This window comes from Schistocerca gregaria, chromosome 6 (assembly GCF_023897955.1).
Source record: "Schistocerca gregaria isolate iqSchGreg1 chromosome 6, iqSchGreg1.2, whole genome shotgun sequence".
Classification (NCBI taxonomy): Eukaryota; Metazoa; Arthropoda; class Insecta; order Orthoptera; family Acrididae; genus Schistocerca; species Schistocerca gregaria.
Window position 1 is genome coordinate 77,306,332 of NC_064925.1, and position 19,807 is coordinate 77,326,138.

At 38.8% G+C, this 19,807-nt stretch overlaps 1 protein-coding gene across 1 annotated transcript in view; it reads right to left on the bottom strand.

Annotated features, from left to right (window-relative positions):
• The window catches only part of LOC126278231 (serine/threonine-protein phosphatase 6 regulatory ankyrin repeat subunit A), a 944,107-nt gene that overhangs the window by 99,293 nt on the left and 825,007 nt on the right, over positions 1-19,807 (bottom strand). Inside the window, exon 21 of the mRNA XM_049978210.1 lies at positions 4,112-4,234. Coding sequence (XP_049834167.1) covers positions 4,112-4,234 — 123 coding nt within the window. The remainder of the gene's footprint in view (positions 1-4,111; positions 4,235-19,807) is intronic.

The following is a 19,807-nucleotide window of genomic DNA, read 5'->3' on the forward strand; positions in this document are numbered from 1 at the left end:
AACTACTTAAAAGCTGTCTGTCTGCATGAATGGTACTGCCAAACTGTAGGCAAGAGAGAGCCAGACCAATAAGTTGCAGAGCATGCTTTTCAACATTATGTGCTTCACTGTAATGACTGCTTAACAGCCTTTGCCATCTGGATTCATCACCCACAGTAGCTTTTTTGAACTGCACAGGTGGGAACTCTATCTGCAAAATATTCTTTGTTCCCATAATCACCCTGGTTCCCTGTCCTCCACCTGCCTATCCCCTGCTCCCACTTCATTACTATACATATCTTCTAAGTCACCAGTGCACATATATAGTCCTTCAGCATTCTCCACTTCTCTCGTTTTTTCCCTCCCCTCTATGCAATACAGCATCCCTATGTTGCATTTAGCATCGTGTCCCTGAATGCTCCCACAGGCACTACTAACATCTTTCCCTGCCTCTTCCTTGCTATCTCTCCCCCATCCTACCCCATGTCTCTTCCACACACCAACTACTTATCACCGTTAGATGCACTTGCAATCGGGCCTTAGTACCCACGATCAACAACAGCCATGTGTGTGTCTGAGATGTGCTTGGGTGAATATGGGTGTGTTTTCTATTATAGTCTGAAAGCTGAACATTCCTAGCATTCTGTTTCATTGCATCTGTCTGTGATTCAGTTTCTGCTCTACATGGTGAACAGCTGTTTCAAGTGGCACACAACAAAATGGTGAAGTAAGTCGGAATGTGGGGAGGCAGGAGAGAATAGTAGATATAAAACAGAGGAAATTATGCATCTACATACAGGCCCTGCAAGCCACCATATGGTGTTTGGTGGAGGGGTACCCTGTATCATTGGACACTGAAAGTGTAGAGATTATTCGAATGTAGCAGGAGACATGTGGGTAGCGTTTAGCAGAGATGAAGCCCAGGAGGATTTTGCGTTCAGAGAATGTATTGTAAGGCTAATAATTCACATTTATGTAATTCACAGAAGCTGTTATTTCAGGAGAGAGAGAGAGAGAGAGAGAGAGAGAGAGAGAGCACAATTGGGGGAGGGGGGGGGGATGACATGACTGCTTTCATAGGTGGCCCTGCTTCTGGTAGAGCAGTACACTGCCCAGTTACATTTATATGACTTCCACCTATGTTCTACATCAGTGTGCAATAACCACTCACAGATGGCAGTTGGTAGCACTAGCAGTGAAGGGTACATAAAACATGTTGTGGAGGACATAGAAAAAAGTGCAGCTGTTGCCATAGAGCAGAAACAGAGTGATTTACAAGATGTGCAAAAGGGCTTGACCATTTGCTTTCAGGCCTGTTGTGGAAGCATTTCTGAAATGGACAAGTTCGTAGACTGTTTGCGTAATATGCCAGTGCCACAACTGCACACCCACTGAGTGACAAGATGTGATTTTTCATGTGAATCATGTTTTATACTCCAACAAACAAATGGCTCTTGGCATGTATGGCATGAAATGCCTGAAAGTAAACACCGTGCAATGATTATCAGAAGGGTTAAGGCTGGGAGAGAGAGTGTTATAGTCTGGGGAATGTTTTCATGGTATTCCCTGGGTGATCTCATCATTCTGGAAGGCAAAATGGGTCAAAACAAGTATGCATCTATCCTTGGAGACCACGTCCATCTCTACATGGAGTTTGGTTTTCCTTGGCATTTACTAGCAGAACATTGCGATGTGTCACACAACAGGTAGTGTATGTGCATAATTTGGAGAGAAGCAGGATGAGTTTAGCATGCTCCCTGGCCAGTAAACCCCTGGTTTTAAACCAAATTGAGAAATATGGGGCCATATTGATCAGGCTGTCCACACTATGGTTCCTCAAGAGTGAAATCCATCATAGCAGTACACGGCACTGGAGTTGGCATGGCTCCAAATCCCTGTTGGTACCTTCCAGAACCTCAATGAATATTTTCTTGCACTACTCACAGTAGTCTGTAATGTGAAAGGTGGTTATTCATGATTTTGACAGGTGGTCACATTATTGTGACTGGACAGCGTATGCTTGTGATGGAACTGGAGGAGCATGTGGTGGGTAGTTGCGTAGAACCAGTCTTGCATCTGAATATTCCACATGGAAATGAGCCATTTGACATGAGGTTGGAACTGACAACCAGCCAACCAGAGATAGAGATATGATGCAAATATTTGAACTCACTATTATAGAAAAGACAACTAAGAAGAATTTTAATATAGTTCTAAATATATTCCAAATACAACAAACATGACGAAATAAAACTGTAAATAAAAATAGCTTTTATAATGACATAACAGAATATGTAAAACTAAAATCCCTTCACTGAATAATAATCTTTTTGTAGAAAATAGAAATTTATTATCTTGCACATCATTACAGTACAATTACATCTGAATTATCTGGAAGTCACAGTGTTATTTCACTGTTGGTCAATATACCCACAGTTTTTAATTTGTGTGTCTTTAAAAATTTCACCTGACCAAACAGATGATGGGAGACACTTGTTTACTGTCAAAAATTTTCCATCAAGTTACCTTATATATTTTTTTACCTTGTTTTGCTTGCAGTGGGAAGGTGGATAGCTGAGTACATCAGTTTTACTCTGTCTTAACAAAGAAGCTTTAGTGCTCTTGTATGTCAAAAATTTATGCTTAGCTTTTATGTGAATGGCACCAAAAAATAACTACACGATAATACTGTAACTATGAAATCATGCCATAAAATACATTGTTTATGTAATTATACCTATTTATAAAAATGGAATACAAAATAAACCTGAGTCCCCATTGAGACAAAGTTACACAGCAATGTGGTGCATTGTTCATATGAGTATGCTACTCTGGTTCCATTTGACAAATTCATTACATGTCAAGTACATATTACAAGACACCACCAACATGGTTATTGTGGGTAACACATAGCCATCACCTTATTACCCCTACTGAACACTAAATAGAAACAAATTCTGTTGTTTGCTACTTAAGGCTTTCGCAACACAATAATTACTGCAGAGTCTTGGGCACATTGTCTACATCTACACACACACACACACATTCTTCAAACCACTCTGAAGTGCATGGCAGAGGAACTTTTAGCATGTTATCACATGTCACGGATTCTTCCTTTTCCAATTTTATATGCAGCAAGGGAAGAACGATCACTGAAATACCTCTGTGCATGCTGTAATTAGCCTATTCTTCCTTTCATTGTCCCTACGAGAGCAATACAAGGGGGCTGAAGTATATCTTCAGATTCTTCACTTAATATTGGTTCTAGGCATTTTATAAGCAGGCTTCCTCAGGATAAGTGTCATCTGTCTGCAAGGGTCTATCAATTCCGGTTTTTCAATATTTCCATGATGCTCTCCCAAGAATCAAACAAACCTGTGACCATTTGTGCTGCCCTTCCTTGTAAATGTTCAATATCTCCAGTTAGTCCTATCTGGTATGGGTCACACATACTTAAGCAAAACACCAAGATGGAATGCATAAGTGGTTTGTGGGCTCCTTATAGAGTGAATGCATTTTCCAGTATCCTGGCAATGAACCAAAGTCTGCCACCTGCCTTACCTGTGACTGAACTTTTGTGGTCATTCCATTTCACCTTTATAAAACTTTGTGACACTTTACCATGGCATCCTCTTGTTATCTTCAGGCAAAAACGTTGACTTATAAGGGAAAGCTACCAAAATGCTAGTGCACTTGTGTACTCATTAGGATGATGGTAGAAAATAACCCAGTGATAAGCTACCAAATCTGGCACTGCAAAGTCCTTCTTCTTTGCTTCCTTACGCATCATCCTCTGTAGTCAGTGCCACTGTTGGATCCTTTGCCTTGCCAAGGTTGTACTCTGTGCCTCTGTTAATTAATTTACCAGATATGTAGATGTGGACAGCCTCTTTGATAATACAGTTCCAAGAAGAGGGAAAAAGTGATGAGGATCTTGACATTTTTGAAACCTATCCCTCAGCAACAGCTTCTGTCTTGTTACATGAGCACTCTTACCTCTAATCTGTCACTCTGTACATCAATCATGATGGTATTAATATGATTATTATGTGCAAAACAAAATAACTAGAAAATTATGTGTGCAGAAAACAAGATTTATTTGAAACACATGTATTTGACTGAAGTAACTAACCTTGTTATATTTGTGGCCCAGTGGGAGTGTAAAACCAATCCATACTGGAGGGCACACTAAGAATGCAACAAACAGCAACATTGTTCTCCATGCTGCCCAGTTTAAACTTCCTTGCCAGAGTTCCTGAATCACAGAATCAGCACCACTTATCAAATTTCAGTTGCAGACATACAGAATACCCTACACTACACGATTAACATTTAATTTGTACAACAAAAAAGGAAATCTCTGGATGGTATAACACATAAAATAAACAAAAGGCAACCACCTACTTAGAGCTGACTGATGTGTGGTGCATAGAAATATGCATCAAGAAAGGTGTAGGTCATAAATCATACACACATAAACTCAGACATTTATTTTACTTGGATTAATGTCAGAAGCACAGCTCTAAAATTATATAAAAAAAATTAAAAACAAAGGATAAACATCAAACCCGAGAAATCAGCTACTCGACCAAAGAACAAACAATGCACTTCATTGGTCAGTCTCTTGTTCACACAAAGGTATTCACACTAGTTTTCAAGCTCTTGCTCTTTCTCTACCAAAAGTGCATACATTTGCAGACAAAACCAAATGCACACACTACCAGCTATGGTGAGAGACAGCTTGCTTGTTTATTTATTTATTCATTCTTTGCCCATGGACTCTAATATGATAATTTTCAGCTGACAGTATAGGGTGCATCTTACAGTTTTATATATACAATAAATGTAAAGTAAAGAAAACTTGATTACATTTTACAGATACATTTGAGATTGTTACATATTTTCTGTTATAGTACAACAGCTAATATTTAATATAACATTTTAATAGTCACTCACACTGTATACACTTTTCTCTGTAAGATACCCTTTTAAATGATTTTTAAATAAATTTAATTCATTTGGTGTGTGAATGTGTGTACTTTTGTTAAAGAAAAGGCACGAGACAAAAGCTAGTGTGAATACTACTTCTGTTGCGTGTTTCTATGTGCTACATGCCAGTGAGCTATAAGCAAGTGGTTGCCTGTCTTTATTTTACATATTATAACATTTTATTTGACTTTTCACTGATGAAAACATAGAATATTTTTATACCATTTTGAACATGAATTTGGTCCAATTAAATATGCATGCTGACTGGAGACTGCATTTAAGTAAATCATCAAAACAATGGAAAAATATGAGCCAGTGTAGACAAACATCAGTATATTATGCAGACATAAGGCACAAATATTATTTTACATGTAGGTAGAATTATTGTTATCAAAGAAACAGTTACTGCTGTTACTACATGAACTGAGTACTTGCAGAATAATTATACATAAACAGCTATTAATTAATATAATTTCATGACACACTTGACTGAAAAATGAACTACTGTGAGAAAATAAAACACCTACAGCTATCCTTATGATTTTATTTATTTTGTTTTGGTGCTTCAATGTGACCTCTTCAGGCTGTAGCTGATGCGGAAGGGGTTGATACAATCCCTATATACAGGGTGACACAGAAAAACAGGAACATTTCTACAATCCAATAAACTAGAAGTGATGAAGGAAAGAAATTGCATTCATAGTGCTTGAAACCTTACAATTTTCCCACTTATGAAACACTGATGGCATTTATCATTTTTTTTAAATTACACCCTTTAGATGGCATCCTCCTGTATGAATACGTTTGTGAAATCTGCTGTTGAGATTCCTCATTGACAACTGCAACATCTCAGTAGGGATGCTGTGAATTGCATCCCAAATTCTCTATTTTTACTCATCCAGGGTTCTTGGTGAAGTCATGTAGTGTTTGCTCTTGAGGTATCCCCATGACAAAAAAATCACAAACAGATAAATCTGGCGATCTAGGGGGTCAGGGAATGTTACCGAATCATGAGGTCACACAGCTGCTAAACAATTCTCACACAGATTCCATTGATTGCTGTGCAGTGTGTGATGTCACTCCATCCTGTTGAAACCAGGCTTCTTGAATGTTTGGAAAGTTGTTCACTGCAGGTATAACGAAAGTTTGTAACATCTCTACATGACAATCGGCATTTACAGTTATTGTGTTTCCCTGTTTATTTGCAAAAAAATTAGTCTGATAATTCCATGTGATGAAACACTACACCATACTGTCACTTTACTAGTGTGCATTAGGTGCTCATGAACGTCATTAGGATTTGTGTTTGCCCGGTAACGGTAGTTCTGTTTATTCACATAACCTGTGAGATGAAAATGCGCCTCATCTGACATCCACAACTTGTTTACAAATTCATTGTCATTGTTTATTTTTGTTATCATTTGTTGACAGAATCCTAATCATAACCGGTAATCGTCGTCCTTCAATTGTTGCACCAACAACAGTTTGTACGGATGAAATTTTAAAGCAAGGAGAAGAATTCTGCAAACACTCTCCCAGGGCATACCAACCACTGCTGCTTGCTTACAAATTGAATGGTATGGGCTCCATGAGACAGACTCGCATACAACTCAATATTTGGAGAATGCACACTTCTTGGTCATCCTGTTGGTTTCTTCTTGTGGGCAGATCCGATCACTTCAGAGTTATTAATCCAACATTTTATCACATGTTTCAATGGAATGGCATCATGACATCCTGAATTATAAAAACGTCGAAGCTCCCTCTGTGCCACTACCAAACTATCATTGTTTTTATAAAACATTTTTATGGCTAATGAACACTGTTGTCCGTTCCACTGATCCATAATTACTGAAATGGCAGACTATTTACTTGCTAACTGTCATGAACCCACAGTGCTGCCACCTGCCCATGGCTGCCACTACTCATTCCAAAAATTTCCATTATTCTGTGTCACTAAGTATATTGCATCAGTGGCCAGCGTAACTTCATACACAGATAATCTGAAAACTTAGGTGTCAGCACTATAACCATCAACTGCCAACCATTTTTTTAAATTGTTTGTTTATATGCAAGATGATCTGTTACAATGTTTGTAATACTACATGTATGTACTTTGCGCATGAGTGCATGTGTGTTCATTGGCGCGTGTGTGTGTGTGTGTGTGTGTGTGTGTGTGTGTGTGTGTGTGTGTGTGTGTGTGTGTGTGTGTGTGTGTGTGAGAGAGAGAGAGAGAGAGAGAGAGAGAGAGAGAGAGAGAGAGAGAGAGAGACAGATCATCAACAATGTCACGTGTCCTCACTTCATGTGACGCTGTGAAGAGTTTTGGTATTTTGGTATTTAAATCAGGATGTTGGTACAAAGTTTGGTAATCATGAACTTAACATCCCTACCTCCCCTCCCCTTGCTGGCCAAATACTAGCAGTGACAATTTTCTCCACCACCTGGATTCAAAGGGTGCATTAGTGAGGAGGGTTCTTATTTGATGGTGACACACATAATTTATTTCTGCAACTTAGAGGGGATATAACTATTATTGAAAACTGTAGTTGTATGTACAAACATAAGGTATCAGTTGTTAAGTTTGTACAGTCATTAACAATGATTGGGAATGAAACTCATGAAATGAGTTGCTAATTGGATTCTGTGAACTGATGGATAATAATAGTAATTTCAAATTACACTACCAGAAGTGTAAATTCTGCTATGCAGGGTCTGGCAGAATGAATAGTAGGATTTGTCATATAGTGTGGCATGCTACATTGTTCAGTGACTCTTTAGGTCATCATCTTGAGTTGAACCAACATGACAGCTCCAGATCATCAAATAATTGCATGATGAGTGCAGCTGTTCAGGATTACTGCATCTTGGGCAAAGAATAAAAGTCCAGGGAGAAGGAGAACTCGGCAGACCATGGAGCAAGAAGCAGAGGTGCATCTAGTACTCATCTGAAGTTATTACTGCCCTGCTGCTATACATGCCTTGGGTTCCAGCGACACATCATCCGTGATAACTTGCATGTCCACCCACACAAAATGTAGGTTGTACAGAAAATAAACCAACAAGACAAAGTTGCCCAACTAAGTTCACTTTGCACATCTTCCTTGTTTCTGGACATGTTAAAAACAGCTGTGGAGGAGATCCCGATGACCATGCTAAATCAGTAAGATGGGGGCTTTCATTCACTGCCTAGAGAACTGCATGGAGAGTAATGGCGACCATCTGTAAGGTGTCATATTCAAAGCCAAGTAGGGGGCAGATATGGTATATAATGTGATGTATTTTTCTTTATAAAATGTTGAATCACAACATCTACTGATGTTTAAATTTTCAGTTGTTATTTTATTTCAGTAACTAGTTTCAGTGCTACACTATGCCATCTTTAAGCCCCTGTGTGAAGACAACAATGATAATGATGTGAATACATAATAAAAGGGGCAGCATAGGTAACATATATAGTGGTGATGTGCAGTGACATATAACAACACTAAACAGTACAGGGAGTCATATCAAAGTTAATTATGAATTACGGAATAAAATGAGAGACCAGGTGCAACTATGGAGCAGATTATATATGCCATATGATCGTAAAGAAGAACCTACTAAATGAAGATTAATATCATGTGTTATGCATGGATAATCAAGGCGTAATGCTTATGTGAATGTCCATGAAACATATGAAGCAAAACAATCACAGTCGTATATTTATGAGTGCAAATGGAAGGTAAAATATTTATTTATATGTTGTCATATACTAGTAAAACATAAAACAACTTAACAGAGGTCAACTCCACATTAACTATCTGTATCACCTTGTTCTGTATAGTAATAATAAAACAAGAATATAAAGTTACATCAATGCAACCTGTCAATCACAGATTCATAAGATGCCAATTATTTAACAAAAACATTGTAATGAACCAAAATGTGAATCTAGCATAATATATCACAACAAATTTCCACTTAGCAAGAAATATTGAAATATGTGGAAAAGGTGATAACCAACATTATCATGAAAGTGGGAAATCTGCTGATGGGCAGGCACATGGCTAGGTGTTATACAAACAATATACTATGAAGTAAGTCTACATTATCAAGGTTTCCTGATGACGACTCGGTACTGGCTGCAATGCTTTCATGCATACTGCATAAATATGAGATACCTTTTATGAGGGATACATAATTGTAAATTGTGATTGTTGTACATTTTGCTAGCAAATCTGTGCACTAGGCATGTAGCTACACGATACTGCTTTACTGGTCTTCAATGTGTACAAGAATAGTTTTTACACATATTTCTCACTTAATTTTTAACGTTATTTTTCTAAGCCGCATTATCATTGTGCAATTACTTATGAGATGGCATAAATGTTGTTAGGTTTTAGTATCTTTCTAGTTTTTCACAAGTTAATGTTGTTTTGACCTACTCTCTTGTTTACTTTCATTTTTTGACGTGTAATCATGATGGTTACTACACTACATCTGTTGACATTATGGTGTTAATGTTGTGTGTTCTTCCCTCATTACATTGTTTTGATGATACACGGCAGGTGTTCATTTATTAGTTGACATTAGTATGTTGTTCAGATTGCACACCTGCATCTCTAATGCTTTGATAATGTTCAACATATTGTTGTGGTATATTACCTGACATTAAATTCTCATTTAACCACTTATGAAGATACTAATTGGCATATTACACATTGTATAGTATACTTTGACACATTTAGTGGTCGCAGGTCATATTTTCTATTGTCTTACTCTCGTTAAGGGCTACGTGTCATACAGAACTACATGTCTTTTGTTGTTGACTGAATTTCATTCTAATACAATGCGTATGTATTGCAGTACTCTTCTTTAAACTTACTTCATAGTTTATTATTTACTATAATGCCTAGCTATACATGCCTACGAGCAGAATTTCAGTTTCATGATAATGTTGGTTATCACCTTTTCCATATATTTCAATACTTCTTGCTTAGTGGGAATTCGTTTTGGTATATTACATTAGATTCACAGTTTAGCTCAGTAAAAATGTTTTTATTAAATAATTGGCACCTTATGAATCTGTGACTGACAGGTCACATTGATGTAACTTCATATTCTTGTTTTATTAGTAATTATTAGTATATGGAACATGGTGATACAGATAGTTAATATGGGATTGACCTATTTTAAGTTGGTTTAGATTTTACTTGTGTATGACAACATACAAATAAGTATTTTACCTACAGTTTGTATTCATCAGTATATGTCTGTGACTGTTTGCTCCAGACATTTCACAGGCACTGACATTAACATTACACCATGATTATCTGTGCATAACATGTGGTACTGACCACCATTTAGAAAGTTCTTTTTTATGATTATATTATGTAGATATTTTGTTCTCTAGTTTACGTTAATACAGTGTGCAACAACTCTCTCATTTTATTCCTTAATTTACCTTTAACTTTGACATCACTCCTTATACTGTTAGTGTTGTTATATGTCACTACATATTGCCACTGTATGTGATTCTTACACTGCCCCATTTGTTCTTATTTCACATGGTTATCATTGTTGTCTTTATACATGGGCCTGAAGATTGAGTAATGTAGTGCTGAAACTAGCTAGTCAAATAAAATAACAACTGGAAATTTTGACGGTAGAACAAGTTTCGATTCAACATTTTTTACTGAACAGCCAAGGTCCTGCAACCTTCCATATGAATACAGACATACAGATATTTTTCTTTGTGTCCAATGTGTGTTCCAACAAATTTGTTGTGAGATTCTGTTCTTTTTATATGCTGCTGTTCATTCTGTTGGTGCTTGTTTTATGTATCATACTCTTGATTACTGCTTACATTAGTGTTTACGGTCAGATTTTGATATATTTGCATATCCTGTAAGGGCTTTGTACTTATTTTCACAAAACACAGTATTTTATTTGTGAAAATGTATACATTTTTACAAACAATAATGAGATCCACCATCATCAAACGCATCATCCGAATGACGTGTATGTATACTTAGTCAATGGTTACATATAGGGCACAGCAATTTTAGGCACACAGAAGTTCTATAAAAGAGCTATCTGAAAGATTAGTGTCCAATAGAGGAGGATTCAGGGCAAAAACAAAAATGTTACTTCAGAAGAACTGCTTCAGTGCAGGGTTTATAAAGGTAATTCTAAAATACTAAAATTAAATATTTTCTTGTTACCATAAGCTTATAGCTGGTTCACTCTGCAGAAGAAACTATTGTTTTTCTTCTAGTCAATTAGATAGAACATTTATGCAAATTGTAATTGTGACTTGTCCCAAAACTGTGTGTAGCAACATACGACAGGATTTCTGAGATCAATAAGAATCAAATGAAAAGAATATAAAAGTACACTACACTATGGTAAAAAGTTTGAATTGATAATCAGGGATAGCCAGAGTACTGCGAGTTAGAAACTATGTGTTATTCATTGAACGCTACAAATAGTCATTCAGCATGAGGTTAAGTGATTTACTGTGCTTTCAGTATCCTTTAATACACAGGAACTTATTTATTCAGTTCAGACAGTGTAATGTTTGCTTTTAAGAGCAAAGTTGATTTGGAAACAAAATTTTATAGCTCTACATCTACTTCTACATTTATACTCTGCAATCCACCCAACGGTGTGTGGCAGAGGGCACTTTACGTGCCACTGTCATTACCTCCCTTTCCTGTTCCAGTCGTGTATGGTTCGTGGGAAGAACAACAGCTGGAAAGCCTCCATGCATGCTCAAATCTCTCTTATTTTACATTCGTGATCTCCTTGAGAGATATAAGTAGAGGGGAGCAATATATTCGATACCTCATCCAGAAACACATGCTCTTGAAACCTGGACAGCAAGCTACACTGCGATGCAGAGCGCCTCTCATGCAGAGTCTGTCACTTGAGTTTGTTAAACATCTCCGCAGTGCTATCACACTTACCAAATAACCCTGTGATGAAACGCACCACTCTTCTTTGGATCTTCTCTATCTCCTCTGTCAACCCGACCTGGTACGGGTCCCACACTGATGAGCAATACTCAAGTATAGGTCGAACAAGTGTTTTGTAAACCACCTCCTTTGTTGATGGACTACATTTTTTAAGGACTCTCCCAGTGAATCTTAACCTGGTACCCACCTTACCAACAATTAATTTTATATGATCATTCCACCATTCCACTTCAGATCATTCCATACACATACTCCTAGATGTTTTACAGAAGTAACTGCTACCAGTGTTTGTTCTGCTATCATATAATCATATAATAAAGGATCCTTCTTTCTATGTATTCGCAATACATTCCATTTGTCTATGTTAAGGGTCAGCTGCCACTACCTGCACCAAGTGCCTATTCGCTGTGCCTATTTGCTGCAGATCTTCCTGCATTTTGCTGCAATTTTCTAATGCTGCAACTTCTCTGTACACTACAGCATTATCCGCAAAATGCAGCATGGAACTTCCAACACTATCTACTAAGTCGTTTATATATATTGTGAAAAGAAGTGGTGCAATAACACTCCCCTGTTACTTTAACATCTGTAGACGTCTCTCCATTGAGAACAACATGCTGTGTTCTGTTTGCAAAAAACTCTTCAATCCATCCACACAACTGGTCTGATATTCTGTAGGCTCTTACTTTGTTTATCAGGCGACAGTACAGAACTGAATTGAATGCCTTCTGGAAGTCAAGTAAAATGGCATCTTCCTGAGAGCCTGTATCTAATATTTTCTGAACAAATAAAGCGAGTTGGATCTCACACGATTGCTGTTTCTGGAATCCATGTTGATTTCCACAGAGTAGATTCTGGGTTTCCAGAAATGACATGATACATGAGCAAAAAACATGTTCTAAAATCCTACAACAGATCAATGTCAGAGTATAGGCCTAGAGTTTTGCGCATCAGCTCAACAACCATTCTTGAAAACTGGAACTACCTGTGCTCTTTCCCAATTATTTTGAACCTTCCGTTCCTCTAGAGACCTGCGGTACATGGCTGTTAGAAGGGGGGCAAGTTCTTTCGCGTACTCTTCTGGTCTTTCCTCTGTTGAGCGATTTCAGTTGCTCTTCTATTCCTTGGACACTTATTTTGATGTCAGCCATTTTTCCGTTTGTGCAAGGATTTAGAGAAGGAACTGCAGTATGGTCTTCCTCTGTGAAACAGCTTTGGAAAAAGGTGTTTAGTATTTCAGCTTTATGCATGTCATCCTCTGTTTCAATGCCATTATCATCCCAGAGTGCCTGGATATGCTGTTTCGATCCACTTCCTAGGATTTTCTGTCAAGTCAGTACATAGAATTTTGCATTCGATCAGTTGACTGAACAGTTAATGTGTGACAAACATATAGATACTAAAAACAAAAGCATCTTGTGAGTATAATTTCAAATAGTAAGGTAAATGATCAATATTTTGTCCCCATCCACATCCAGTTCACATACTCTAGTTTTGTGATCGGTTAAGTGCTACAGCCTGTGATTGTTAGTGGTGAAGCACTGGTGTCAAGATTTCTTTGCACATTGTTTTCTAACATAAATAGTAGTGTAATGCATAACTGCAATCAGAGCCAGCTCTACCATACTGCTGAATTAGGTAGACACTCCAGAGTATTCAGATTTGTGAGGTGGATGTTCATGAAATTTTGACAAATTGGGGTTCAGTCCAATTACATTATTAGATGTTTTGCCTCATGATCAGCATAAATAAAAGTATTGCTCCTGTGGCTACACAAGAACCACTAGTAACAAACTAGGTGCTCACCTGCTCTTCAGTTGTGAGGATAATACATTCATGTCAATGAACTTAACTGTATGTCTACATCTACATCTATACTCTGAAAACCTCTGTGAACTGCATGGCATAGGGTACTTCACACTGTATAGTTATTGTGATTTTTTTCCATTCCACTCACATACAGGGTGCAGGAAGTATGAGTAGTTACAAACCTCCTGTGTGCACTACATTAACATAATCTTGTCTTCTTGATCCTGTGGAAGGGATATGTAGGGGATCGTACTAAATTCTTAGATAAAGTACTTGAAGTTGGTTCTAGAAACTTCCTAAGAAGGCTTTCACAGGACAGTATGTGTCTATCTTCAGGTCTTCCTGCTCAATTCTTTCAGCATTTCCATAACATTTCCCCTTGGGTCAAATAAAACTGGGAACACTTGTGGTGCCTTTCTTTCTATACCTTCAATATCCTCTCCCTAGTCCTATTTAATATGGGTCCCATACACCTGAGCAACATTCTAGGATGGATTACATGAGCATTATGTATTAATAGCCTTTCCATTGCATTTCTCTAGTGTACTAGCAATGATCTGCAGTCTTTTGAAATCGTTTATTTGTTCATTACCAAATCTGAAAGCAGTCACCAATGATGTATGACACTTAGCACTGAAAGCACATTGGTTATGGGAACAAAAGTACATGCAAAACAGGACTGTCTCCTGGATGGAGAGTGCAGTAATTTATATAAACACAGAATATTCCAGAATATGGAAAAAGGGAGCAGTAGTCTGTCACCAGCTTTACCTACAAATGAGCTGATGCGATCATTCCATTTCATATCCCTACAAGTTGTTAAACCTAGGTATTTGTACAGATTGACCAGTTCTTACCAGACTTATTGATAGTGTCACATTCAACCACAACCAAGTTCAAATCTGAAAGCAGGCTAGTGAATCATGTACAACATTTAGCAGTGAAACAAATTACTGATGGGAACAAAAGTACATAAGGAACATAATTGTCTCTTGGATGGAGAGTGCTGTAATTTACACAAACATTGAATATCCCAGAATATGGAACAATTACAAACATATGAAATTCCAAGAACCTTTTAAAAATGATGAATACTAAATAACAAGTATTTACTAGCGATTGGATTTGAACTGATCACCAACAGCAGTCCAACCAGTATGCTAAACCAGTACTCCATATTGCATGCAACACAACTTGCAGCATTGCTCCCTCTCCTGGAGAAACAGAGAACTGCTGTTTCAAAGTGCTCATTAAAGCTTTCTATAGCATCCAAGACTTGCATCTTATCAGTAGTCCTCTGTATGGCTGTGCTGGAGTATCCTCACAGTTGAGTCATTTTGTCACATCCTCTTCACAATGACAAGCATCGAAGGTAGCCCCTCCCGTCAAGTGGACCTGCAGCTTCCTTCAACAAGAAGCCCCCATCATTGATCTGCTTCTCTGAACGGTAGTAGGCCTTCATACAGATGACATGGGTGACATCACTCAGCTTTTGTTTCCTTGGTGCAACATCACAATCCTTCACTTCATCTGTGATATCTGAGAAGTGACAAAGAATAAGCCTTGGCCCAAAATACCACTTTAGCAATGTTATCTGATGGTCCCACTTTCTCACACAGGTGTAACAATCCCTACCAAGTCTACTGGGCTGTTTCTCATTGGCCAGTGCTTGGCCTTATGAAGGTCCTGGTTCTTCCCATGTGTACCCAGCACCCATATGTGTATCAGCTGGCTTGCTTCTTAGGACCTGGTGATGACTCATTCCATGTAGTATTGCAAGGTTCAAATAGGAACTATGTATCTATCGTCATTTCAGCCTTGTGACTGTGGAGCAGAAACAGTGCTGTGAAGCCAGTATTGCCTTGCTTTGCTGTGTTATAATCAAAAGTCATGACAGGCAGTATTGTACCCCAGTCTGTATATTTGACATCAATGCACGTTGAGAGCATGTCTGCTAATGTCTTATTCTGTGAGTCCATTTGTCTGCAGGTGGTAGGCCGTTTTCACCCGACGGGAGGCCCTCATCACACGACATTTTATTTCATCCTGTGGGTGGTGTCACAACATGAAATTACCTCTGATAATAGTCTTGACTGGAAACAGGTCAATTCCAGTTCAGTCTAGTAATGCTGCCGTGGACGTATTTTGTATCAAATGCTCTGGAGGTAACTGTAACATGCACTTCCATCATTGGCACTGCTTACAGTGGTTCACATAGTATCTAATGAATCAGTAGAGACCAAGACAGTGATATCTGTGTATAATTCAGATTAGATTCTTCACAAACCACAGATGACCTGATGATGCAGCACAGAAGAAATACTTTAGGCTAGCTGGAATGACGAGCAACCATTTCCACCCCATTGGAGCATAGTTCCTCTTATCAATGACCCATTTATTAATTAGAATTCTTCTGTGATCAGTTTCTCCACCTTCAAGGCTTCTATGGTTTTTTCTTTTTCCATTCAGCAGGAGGTTCATTTAGTGCACCAATGACAGATATCATCCATGTTGCTGTGTTCCCGCAGTGGATAACTTGAGAGACAGTCAGTGACCTCGTGTTTGTGTCAGTTTTTGTATACCACTGTGAAGGCATACTCTTTAAGCTTCCGTATCCATCTCACAAGTCGAGCCAATGGATTTTTCAGGCTAGTCAGATAGCATAGAGAATGAAACATCTGCAGCTGTTATTTTGATGTTAAATATTACACAAAACCAGCTTTGGTGACTCAGTACACCAACTTTAGCCTTAACTGATGCAGAGAGGGTGAACTCCCAATTGTGTACACCCCCCCTCAGTGTCAGTTAAGGCCTGAAGACATCATACTGTATCACCGAAACTGGCTGCTATATATAATAAATAACATCAAAAGGATGGCTGCAGATGTTTTGTTTCATTATGTAAGTGAATGGCCTAAGTCCCACAAAGGTTCAATCAGTAGGATCAACATATGAAAGCATAGAAAATGGTTGTCCATCACAACAGTGAATGGTTTGCGAAAAAATTTGGCTGGTACTTGTTGATGGCCAAATCAACTGCAATGTATTCTTTCTCAGTTGTAGAGACGTTCATCTAGGACTTGGAGAGTACTCAGAAAGCATAACCTAATACCTTGCCAGCAAAAATGCACTAGAACTGCACCTATTTCATAGCTGAATCAGTGTGAAGGTCTGTCTCGGCATTCTCGTCATACATTGCTAGGACTGGATATGACGATAGTGCCTTCTTAAAGGCAAAGAAAGATCTTTTCTGTGCCTAACTCCAAGACAATTTGCAATTTGGTGTCTCCCTAGGTGAGTTTTTCCAAGGAATATGCCTGCATGAAAAGTGAGAGTATTGACAGAAGTTACTAAATCACTACTTTGGGCTGTACCTATGACAGAACAAAGCTCTTTGGATCTGTTGTTTTAATAGAATGCAGTCATAATCTTATTCTCAGGTGGGACTTCTTATAGGCATCACAAGCAATTTTGTCTTTGAAGATGTTGTTATCCTGCTCTCAACAAGTTCCAGTTATCAATATAAACGCTCAGGTACATTATGAAACTTTTGTTAACTGCAAAAAGCTACTCTCACTCACAACAGAAATTACATAACAGCAACGATCATAAGGAATGCAGGTGGTCAAGGATAACTTTAAAACTGAACTCCGCTCAAACAGGCCATGACTGACTGGTTGCCCTGTCGTCCTCAGCCCCCAGGCATCAATGGATGCGGATACACAGAGACATGTGGTCAGCAGCCTGCTCTCACAGCCGTATGTCTGTTTATGAGACCAGAGGCACCACCTATCAATCAAGTAGCTCCTCAGTTTGTGTCACAAGGGCTGAGTGCACCCCACTTGCCAACAGTGCTCGGCAGCCTGGATGGTCACCCATCCAAGTGCTAATCCAGTCCAACAGTGCTTAACTACAGTGATCTGACGGGAACCTGTGTTGCCACTGCAGCTAGGCCATTGGCTTCAAGAACTTTGGATGACTGAATGTCACAAGAAGTCACAATTCATCCAAAAATATATGTGTGTAAGAACAGCCAAATCAGTGTAGGATGGGCAGTACAGTCCACTGACAATGAATTATGCTTTGATTCTGCTACCAACAGTGCAATGGAAGAAGCTGTTATCGAACTGTGAACATGGTTTGGCCTGACTGAGAAACAATGTTGGCTAGTGTTGGGCATTCTGTGTCAGTTTTCAGATGCTTTCCAGTCCAGAGTGAAGAAAAGACAAACCAAGTGGCCCATGGTAAAATGCCATATTAATGTGGGATTATCCACCAAATAGCCAGTGCCCCTGTATGGTGTCACTGGCTGAGTGATGTGGCACAATTCAGAAAGAAGTGGAGAAGATACTGCAAGATGATTTTATTGAATCTTCAGAGTGTACTTGGTCCTCTCCTGCGATCCTTGGGAAATAGAAGGGCAGCAAAGAGTGCAGAGTGTTTCTGCATCAACTAATGACAACTCAACAAAATCAAAAATGAAGAAGTCTACTGAATGCTGTGTACTGATGGCACCCTAGATTGCTTGAGAGGAGCAAAGTATTTCTCAGCTTTGGTCATGCAGACAGGTTACTGGTAGATCAAGGTCAATGAAGCCGACAGGGAAAATCATAACACCTAGTGGCTTCAATTCAAAGTCATGTGGTTTGAACTACGTAATGCCCCGGCCACCTTAGAGCATATTATGGTCTATCTGCTCCAACAACTCACAAGGGCAATGTGTCATTGCTATCTGCATGACACTGTCATTTCTTTGAAGACATCTGAAGAACATTTAAGTTGCTCAACAACTGTTTTGAAGTGCGTTCAGACTGCAGGCCTCTTCCTGAATCTGAAAAAGTGCCTCTTCATGGTGATCCACAGAAAATAAGAGCAGTCTCAGATTTTCTGACTGCTTGGCACACTAGTGATGTGGAAAGATTTCTTGTAATGTGTTCATACTACTGGTGATTCATTAACAGCTTCAGGGCCAAGACAAGCTCTTGCAACAACTGTGGCAGGGAGATGCCAAATTTTCCTGAAATGAGGCAGAAGGAAGGCATTTCCTTGTTCTTAATGAGATGCTAACATCTTCTCCAATCATAGAATTGTTTATGATAATGCTGAGACAGAACTTCACAATGACACTCACAACTTATGGGATAAATGCAGTACAGTTCAAATTCAGGAAGGTGTCTAAAAGGCTGAAAACCTTGGGGTTTCCAGAGCACTCTTCAAGTTTGTGATGAACTACTCTACAAATGTAAATGGGTGTCTTGCAGTAATTTGGGACATCAACAAGTTCTAACCAAATTTATTTGGCAAACCATTCACTACTGTGACAGATCACCATTCTCTATGCTGTCTGACTATCCTGGTAAATCCATTGGGTCATCTGGTGAGATGTGCACTGAAAAAAAAAAAATGTGCCCATAGTTTCCAATTGTGAATTTCAGCACAATCACTTTCATACTGCTGGACACAGTCTTGTTTAGCTGGCGACTGTAAGCATTCAACAATCCAAAAAAGTCTTCAAGTTGTGTAGGGCCCTGTCAGGTTGGTCATTGATGAGATTTCCTGGCAGCTTATACCTGTCCATGGAAGATTCTCATTTGTCACATCCTCCCCTCCACAGGTGGTCACCTTGATTAGTTTTCCTGAACTTGGCATGTACGTGAGTGGCTGATATCACTGTACAGTGACAGCAAATAGCTCTGGCACGTTGGGTGGCGTCTCATGTACGGTACGACAATGGGCTTCAGCCCACAGATTGGCTATAATTGTCTGTAGTTGACTAGCAAGAAAAGGACTGTTGTGGTTGTTTCCAATCCTGTGTGGCGAAAAGATAGAACAAGTGGTGTTATTAACATAGGATTATTCACCAATTAGTCAGCACTCATTTAGAGAAACAGTACATGAAGCCGAGTACAGAACAATTCTATAGCTGCCAGCGTACATTCCATGTAAGGACCACAAAGGTAAGATATGAGAAATTAGGACTCATATGGAAGCATATTGACAGTCATTTTTTCCCTCATTCTATCTGCGAGTGGAACAGGAAAGGAAACGACTAGTATTGGTATACAGAACCC